The 9,719-nt window shown below is 40.8% G+C and overlaps 1 protein-coding gene across 1 annotated transcript; it reads right to left on the reverse strand.

The window, feature by feature from the left end:
• Window positions 1-6,108: 6,108 nt before the first annotated feature.
• Window positions 6,109-8,454, reverse strand: LOC135466981 (uncharacterized). The gene is made up of 4 exons (XM_064744738.1): window positions 8,353-8,454; window positions 7,937-8,050; window positions 6,689-6,784; window positions 6,109-6,245 (listed from the first exon to the last, which is right to left on the reverse strand). Exons 1-4 carry the CDS (start codon window positions 8,410-8,412, stop codon window positions 6,117-6,119), a joined length of 399 nt encoding a protein of 132 aa, XP_064600808.1. The 5' UTR covers window positions 8,413-8,454; the 3' UTR covers window positions 6,109-6,116.
• Window positions 8,455-9,719: the final 1,265 nt, after the last annotated feature.

The raw sequence follows: 9,719 nt of genomic DNA on the forward strand, positions 1-9,719 counted from the left end.
CTGACGACACAGGATACATTTTCTTGCCAGCTGTGTCCTGCGCGCAAGCCTCGCAACATTGTCATTCCAGAACAATCCAAAGATATTTTAGGCAGCTAAAAGTCATAAGCTTAGTGACCATCTAATGGCTTGGTGTTTTTTTTTTTTTACACAATTTAATGGAAAGAGTGAACACACGGCACAAGATGCACAACACCTGGGCTGTTAAAAATACATGTACTGATGAGATTGCCTGAATTCATTAACAGATGCAGAAAGTACTCCTCAAACCGTACAATTGCTATTAAAATAAATCAGTAAAGGAAATGACTTCCAAAATGAAATGATGTTAGGCAAAAGAAAGATATAATTCCTCTAGACTGAAACGGGTAATAACTTATCTGCATGTAGAAAACTGATCAATAACATCTTATTATCCCAACCCAGATTTTTCAACATTTCCTATTATGCATTTTTAACAGGAGTAAAAAGCTGTTGGTACAAAGATTAAATCGAACATACTCGAAATACAAGCATTCAGCATCTGTTATGTAGCCATAGAATAAAATATGTAACATCTGACATTCTACATGTTCCACTCCATTTCATTAACTGAATTGGTGAAATGCAAGACCTTGGCAGGAACACTATGCCTTTTCTTGGCAGACTGTCTCTTTACGTGGATTAAGATTCACTAGTCACCTGAGAAGAGAGAGCAAAATGATTGCATTATGAATGAAATTTACAGCTTATAACTTGATACTTCAGAAGAAATTAAATATGGAAATCTAGAAGATCTTCTAAATTTTGATTGGGTGGTCCTCACGCACAATGCATACTGGTAGTGCTGCTTCACTAAGGCACCATGCCATAAATTAAGTCAGCAGACATGATCCGGTCACATTATCCAGACTCCACACCAACCTGTACATTATATATCTTTAATCTACCAATCCAAAAAGCATCAAGTACCAAATTTTTGTATGCCTAGTGTGATCATGTACTTACTACAGGGTCACTTGGAGCACTCGGCCATCACAGCAATAACACAGAAACTGGGTACAAGTTACAATAATCTACCAATGAAAGCTCACTGCTCATTGATTGTTCTCTAGTACATCTGATACTGTAGCTATACGAGAGGGAAACCAGTGATCGCTGGGGAAACTACTCACTTTTAAGACAAGCAAGTGACAGGAAAACTTTCTCACATGTGTCTTCAACTTCCAAGGGAGACAGCCACATTGGTTATTGGCAAGTGGGAAAATAGAGCAAGCGACGTACAAAGGTCACTAGCATCCTTGTAAATTGCATTCTCTCAGCGGTCAATAGGTCTGCAATGTAAACAACGTCGATTTGACGTCTTCACTTATACTAGGCGTTTTGTCACTGAAAACCTCTTTACAAATGATTTCTGTTTCTTTCTTTCGACAACGTACGTGGTTATCTGTTATAATTTATTTTTGTGAAAACCAATTTAAAATTTTACCATTCATTATTGTTTTTTATAACAATGAAAAATAATTCCTTCAACGGGCATTAACTGAGCATTGTAATCTTGAAAACAACATCAAAATAACAAATAAAATGTTGAGAGTTTTTTCACCGTCATTTAGGTCTGGTAAATGGTGAACGCCAAGTGGTCAGTCCAGGAAAAAAAAAATTGTTCATGTACGTGTACACGGTGGTAATATATCATTAAATGCAATGGGTAGCTTATAACAGTAATGAGTTTTAATTAGTATATTAATTCACGCTGTGGTCAAATATGACTGCAGTGACCTAGTAAATAAATAATCTGATGATAGAGTACGGGCCAAGCCAGGTAAATTTACACCTACACAAAATTGTGAATTTACTATATTTTAGAGTAATATTACACATCATAATGTAAATTAACACCTGAAGGTATTGTCAGCACAAAACAGTCCTATGTGGTGTGAATATCTACATTGTGAATATACAGACGTAACGTAGAACTGCAAATTTTGTAAATATACATGGTCCAGTTAATATACACAAAAAGGAAATGAAACAACACCCTTAAACACTGCAAATCTTTTCACAGCAGCAACGATTGTGACAGTTAACAGTATTATTTACTGTACTTCAACAGACTTTTTTCACAGTGTAGGGTACCGCAAACACTCGGGCATGTAGAGCGTTGCTCCCTCGGGCTCCAATTGTGCTTCCGAAAATATATCTAAATTGTATGAATAAAATAAACAATACTGTTACGTAAATCTCGCCAAACAAAAGTTCTTCTTCGGTTTTACCAACCATATAAATCATTAATCTTGGTCACAGTGAATTGTGGATTCTGTACATAATCTACAACCGGTAAAACTTGCAAAGAAAACGCGTGCCGAAACCTCAAACGGGGGGTGGGGGGGGGGGGAGATCTGACCGTATAGCACGTAAATCGGCAATGGAAGTCCGCTAACGTTTCCAGGATAAGAGTGGAAGAGTGGAAAATCTGTTCGTCGAATAGCTCAGTTTTAGTCATAATTGTGGAAGATAGATGCAGATATGCCTATTCTTGCGTCGTGCCTTACAAAAAGACACATGGCGAGAGCCTCAGCGTTGACATATCGATCTTCCATATATAACCGACCTGGCGCAAAATGCACGTAGTACACTTAATTATATTCACGATTTACCAGCAATTAGAAAACCTCAGTGGGAAGCCAATATTCCCTCCATATCAAAAGTATGAGATAACGCGCAATACAATGACCAATCAAAACCCGTAGGAACGAAAAAATTTAATGTCGCAAGAAGTCATCTACCATAGAATCCATGCTAACAGCACCAAAATTGTCAGCATGTGGTTTTCTTCACACAGGATGACTTTCGATAAAAAAAAAGACCTCTAAAAGGTTTCCAGATGGCCGATTGCTTTTGGCAAACAGCCTAAATTGAAAATATCTATCGGCCACCCACCCAATCCCTCTTCTAGTTAAGTAATTATGTCAAGGCTACTTCCATGATATGTATGTATGTCAGCTATATATCCCAGTATGCCTCTGAAGAATACCCATACAAGCCCACCGACTCAAATCTTAGCCAAACATAATCCTTACATGTGACAGATGTATACTAAAATAACTGTAACACTGCTTATACCTTAAAGTTAAACTACATTTACAGTACAAAAAGCTAGCTTGATGCGACCAATGCCAGTCACATGTCTTCTATGTGAAAAGTTAAAACATTTCTCTGGCTATTCCTTTTGAAGGTTCTTCGGCTCACGTCTCAGATGCAATGTTGAAATGTTTTCACTCTTTTCCATCTTACAAACCTCGACAAATACTCGTTGCCAAATTGTTTAGGTCCTTGTCTTTCAATTATGCCGTATCGGTCAAATGGCTATAACCTGGTTCTAATACCAGCCTTGGACAAGGAACATTCGAATGATTTTTCTCGGTGCCTGAGTGACAAGAAAGGGTCAATGAATGAATTCTTGGGATTTTAGTGAGATCAACAAGCAACATTTTTAAAGTCTTAGGTATGACTAGATCCCGGGTCTCCCGACTTTGAATCAGACGCTCTAACCATGAGGCCAACGAAGCGGCCCGAAGACATTGCTATTCTCTAGTGTAGTCTTACTTGACCTTTGTGGGCCATCTCTTACTCTCCATCAATATAACATATGTGTCACGTGGAAATGTTCGGCAGTATAAACCGCAAAAAGTCGGTTGCTTACCCCGAACACTCTGGTTTCTTTTATCTTTACACTACATGCCGTCGTATAAGTGAAAATTCTTGACTACGGCGTTAAACGTTAAAAACGAAAGTAAATAAAAACAACAAACCTATGTTATATATGTTTTATGGCTGAAGAGTCTTGACACCACCAAGGGCCTCTGAAAAACCCGCTGATCAGCATAGAATGATCCTATTCATTTCATTACAGCTGACTGAACTGACCTGATCAACGAACCGAATATCCAAATTGCTTTCGTATAACCGCAGACGAGTTATTAATTCAAACAGAATGACCAGAATCACCACTGTCTCGCTATAAATGCTTTAACTCGCCAGTATCGAATCTGACTAAACTGTCAGGTGTACAAGACAAATAGGGGCAAAATTACATGCAACCTTAATTTAATGGGAAAAGTTACCACAAACATTCACCTGGCGCCAATAACACAATTTAATGTCACCATGCAAAAATGAACAGATAATTATCGAATTATCAAACGATGCACAGAGGATTATAACATGGATTACTACTTGACACAGACACAAACACTGAGCATATAAATGTCTAGTTATTTTAATACTCTTTGTTATAGTTTAAGACAATTTGTCGCTGTTAGCACCACCAAGAGGCTTTGTTTTATTTATTTGTTTGATTGGTGTTTTACGCCATCCTCAAGAATACCTCACTTCTGCGACGGGGGTCAGCTTATTGTAGGAGGAACCAAGGCCTTGGTTTAATGCTCTTTCTGATAAGAGTACAGTTTTGGACAGCTGGTCGTTATCTCATTGCTATCCTGGTCTGGATCAGGAGCCATGTGCACGTGGCGCAACTGACGTAAAGGATGGATTATACCGCTCTGAAAAAATGAGAAAAACAGGAACATATCTTTTATATCTCAATCAAACAATTTGAATGTAATCGCATTTTAAATCAGTGCCATATGAAGATGCTTTCGGGTAATTCACGCTACATTTCACGTCATTTAAGGGTGGCAGGGCCCACTTCTATAAGTCATATTAGAGGAATGCGGTAATATCAGCCCATGTTGACAGGACTCCAATTCGTCTTACTCACTATTCTTCTGTCAGGGCTACGTGTAACCTCTCTGGACCAGTGCTTCTTATTCATATATAACATGACAATGAAAAAACCATCACCCTGCGGGCTCATTATGAGCACAGTTGACTAGACTAGACTAGACGGTGGCTGCGTGTCTTAAGCTGTTGTACATCTAGAGCTACATTATATGGCTAACTGAGTTGTAATATGTTTCTCATAAACTTCTGATGTGTACATCTGGGAGTATACACTCAGTACAGGTACATAGCTCCTGATCTCGAGGATTGGCGCGTAATTTGATTGTTTTAACGCCAGATTCAAGAATGTTCCGCTTACACGATGGGGGTCAGTTCCATGGGTGGAGAATGTGGAGTGTAAATAACTGATCCATAGCAAGGTATACTAACGTACTTTTCACGCAAGTGTGATTTAAATGCTTGTACGCTTTATTTGTGGAAGACAAGATAATGAACGTAAGAGTACGCAAACAGCCGTCGACCGTTTATGGTCAGCAATCCCCCAAGTACAATGAAAGCATTGTTATCTAGAATTTCCCTGTCACAGCTTGGGATTGAACCCACATCTCGTGCGCCTCGTGATGGGATTTATTTATTTATTATAGGGAAACCTATGCGAAACTGAAAGTGTATCCACATCCGATTGCCGAGAAGCATATACAGATATGTATTTATTTATTTGATTGGTGTTTTAGGTCGTGCTAAAGAAAACATCACTTCTACGACGTCTGTCAGCATTATGGTGGGGAGAAACCGGGCGGAGCCCGAGGGATACTCGCGAACATCAGCAGGTTGCTTCCAGGCTTGCCCATGGTCTAGTGGGAGGCCCATGGATCACTATGCTTCACTGTCACCCTAACCATTAAGCCACGGAGGCCTCCTTCCTCGTAACTGGAGTCACACACCTTACCAGTGGGTTAAAGGGCGAGGGGGCTAGCACACAATGACCCTGGAGCCTCCCACCAATGTGGTGGCTGTGAGTTCAAGTCCACCTCATTCTGGCTTCCTATCCGTACGTGGGAAGGTCTTTCAACAACCTGCGGATAGTCGTGGGAGTCCCCCTCCCCCCCCCCCCCCCCCCCACCATAATGCTGGCCACCGTCGTATAAATAAAATATTCTTCAGTACGGCGCTAAACACCATTCCAATAAATAAATAAATACCAGTACACTAGGCCTCATAATGCTTTCGAAGGGCAGAACAATCCCTGAAGATTTTTTAACCATCTACACCTAGTTATGGTGCATGTATGGTTTTCAACATATTAAGACGACGCTTGAGACGACCAGTCAACAAACCTGTACCGAGGAATACACAAATTCACGATGAAACCATTTTAAAGGAGGTACACTTTATTCCCAGTGATACAAATGCGTGTGTCTACAAGCCGACTGGATATGGGAGCTGAAGTGAGATAGGGCATTCAGGGCAACGACCTGGAGGAAAGTGGTAGCTGTGCGCACGGCTCGTATCTGCTGAAGCTGAAACCAGAACAAAAATTCACTGGCAGATAAAACCCACAATAACTTAGTGCAGGGTGACATGACGTGGTTCATCGCAAAATCTAAAACACAAGGAATAAATATGACTTGACGTAGACCTACATGTGTGCATACTTAGCTCCGAAACGACCAGGAATTGAACCTCGTTTTCTAGCTCAAGCTGTTACAACATTATGCGATGAGTCGAAGGCTTAGCAAAGTTTATGAGCAAAATATACAATTAATATAGTACCTTTTCCTAAAAAATGGCGACGCGGGTTCAAGCTGGATAGGCCGGTGTTCTCTTGAAATACATGAGTACTACGTTATGCGAGTCCGAGCATAAATCGTCAACGTAAAGGCAGGAAATAGACTACACAGCTGGGTTCCGATTAGACACCAAACGATATACAGCCAAACTCGTCACGGAGATTTATACCTACCTCTAAATTTTTGAGAACCTCGCCCTCAGCTGTGGACAAGTCCTGCTTCACGTGCTCAATGTAACAGCCCGACGAAGTCTTCATGACCAGAGCGTGCTATAAAAATACATTAAGTCCAGGTATATTGAATCCCATGACAAAATGAATATATATTATAACTGTACAGGTATACATAGCTGTCGAAGTTCAAAAACTCTTAGTTGAAGGACGAACACATTAATCTGACACTAATGATTTAGCTAAAACATGCAAAGCGATCATAGGCGCGCATTTTACAATCTGTTTCATATGGTACTTCGGTATTTTTGAACAGCTACGGTAGAAACTTGACAATATTCAATGGACAGTCAAAAATAAATAATAAATATCCAACCGGGACAACGGCATCAGTATGCAAGGTCTACTGCCGTTCGCCAGCGTAAAGACGATATGTTTGTTGAAACGTTTTGCTTGAAAATGTTTCGAAATCAGAGGGAATCTTTCCCCTGTCGTACATATAGCATGTTTTTACTGTACCACTGTGAAACATTATTGAGTTTTGAAGAAAAGTACACTGTATACACGTAGTCGGATTTAAACCTTGGACTTTTTTACTTTTGAATGTGACCAATTTGAGAAAGAAATCAATAATATGACATGTTTGTTAAAAGAATCAAATATGGCCTCTTCCCACTTGCCCAATGGATTCTGTTAAGACGCCAGTCCACGCTCTACGCGACACGAGCACTATTCGTTTCTCACAGATCCGGTATATTTAATAAACTGACAACTGTAACAAACGGTCCCAAGTGTTGTATCTCACATGTCGTCACATACGTTTCACATACATGAAACTGCAATTAAAAACATTAAGCATATTGCAAAAATTAAACGTCATTTCTTTAAGTTGCATGGAATTCCACATGACTGACTGATTAACTGATACTTAAGGCCTAAAGTACAAGTACCATGTGGGCATCGGTGAAGAAGACTGGAAACGCGACAAGCCCCCTGATGAAGTGGCCTGTCCCCATTTGAGCATCCGTGAAGAAGATGGGTAAAGTCCCCCTCTCCCTGACTTACCATATTAACAGCCGTGAAGATGGTCGGTTAAGTCTCCCACTCCCTGAAGAAGATGGATTAGGTGTTCAGCCCGGCCTCTGAGTTACCATGAGCATTCATAACGAATGCGGGTGAAGTTAGACGCTCCCGGACCTACTGTAAGCATCGGTGAAGAACAGGGATGCAGTCAGCCGTTCCCCGACTTACCATATGGGCATCCGTGAAGAAGATGGGTGAAGTGAGGTCTGGGGTGTGAGCCACAACCTTCGTGTGCCCGGGTAAATGACCATGACCCGTCCCTCCTCCGGTACCTTCTTGACCCTGTATAGTCGAAATAAACATCAAGAGAAAGGGTTGAAGCAACTTGCAGCCGTTTTAGAGCCGCAGCGGTAGCTATTGACGTATAGATTATTAAACAACACTGGCACTGAGAAACACAATTTTAAAATGCGTTTATCAGCAGATGCGCAAGACATACCTAAACTCCAGAGAATTTAACATTTTTAGAAACTTTTGGAAAATTATGAGCAGCGTAGTTATCAACTACACGATTAATCACCAGCGGTCTATAAGTAGTTGATTATTACATGTACATACAGGTACTTGTTCACAGCAAAACTCACCAAAACAACCGCACTCAGCAGACAAATGAACACAGCGACCTTCATGACGAGTAACTGCATGACGCGGATACGAGGCCGTGGACTATTAATAATATGCCTATTTTTTACAGTATAGGAGTGACCAACAGGGCTGGTATAGGGCCTATATATGTATATCTCTATCTTTGGGTAGAGATTGCAAACTGACAACTATCATGATAAGAAAGTGCTGTGTAACACGGGGGTCAACGTGAAACGAAGAATTGTCACAATGAAATCAGATTGTATATCGAAAGTATAGCACGGTAGACATGCATTCAAGGTGTACAAAGTCAACTGGTACAATTCCGTTGACGCAAAGCCGCAAGCAGCATCGTTGCGTTCCTTAAGGTACAGCATGTAGCCTACATATACGTAATTTACCCTATGAAACGGGTTATGGACAAAACTATAGGCAATCCTCAGCATACCTGTTGCCTCACTGGTTTGTTGAATAAGCGTTCAATTCTGGCTGTACACACTGAATGTGCACGACGCTAGCTCAAGTAATGTTTCCATCAGATTTAGATCGCCAATGCCCTTGATGCGGAAAAGATGGACATTATAAAGATAGACACTTCCCCCAATCTGTACTACATGTACCAGTATATTATATTGTGGTGTGTTTGTACATACCTTTATCCCGCATCAGACAAAGTACTCAGCTTTTCATTGGACAGCAACGGACACATGCAAATCTTACAGACGACGTCAAATGTGTCTGCTGAGTAGGTTACGTCCCTTTGTTGGGATGTTAATACAATGGCCTCATCCCTGAAGCGATTCACCTATACCTCGGTCTTCTGGGTCTTTGCAGGATAAATTCGTTACATGGTTACTTAGTGATAGAACACGGAAATATATGGTGTCAGTAGCCTTCATATTGAATGAGGATTACTGACACTATCCGCATCCCATCACTGAGTAACCATGTGACTAATATTATCTGCTTCTCGGCAATCGCATATGGATACACTTCCAGTTTCATAAATAAGTCTCCCTATCCCATGCAGCGGGGATACATTAATTTATTTGATTTGTGTTTTACGACTTACTTAAGAATATTTCACTTAGAGGACAGTGGCCAGCATTGTGGTGGGAGGAAACTGGGCAGACACCGGAGAGGAAGTCAACTGGACGAATTCTGACAGCGAGAGTGATGCTGAGAGGGTCCTGGGCCACTGCGCTCAGCTGGAACGCTAACCACGTCGGCCCCACCCTAATGGGAATATTCCCCACTAAACGATTAGAAGTTCATACTAGTGTCCTTGGGCATACAGGTTTTTGATTCGTATTTACCCCTTTTTCTCACCACAGCCGATCGACCTCGGTATGAATGCACCGCTCGC

Source organism: Liolophura sinensis, chromosome 1, assembly GCF_032854445.1.
Source record: "Liolophura sinensis isolate JHLJ2023 chromosome 1, CUHK_Ljap_v2, whole genome shotgun sequence".
NCBI lineage: Eukaryota > Metazoa > Mollusca > Polyplacophora > Chitonida > Chitonidae > Liolophura > Liolophura sinensis.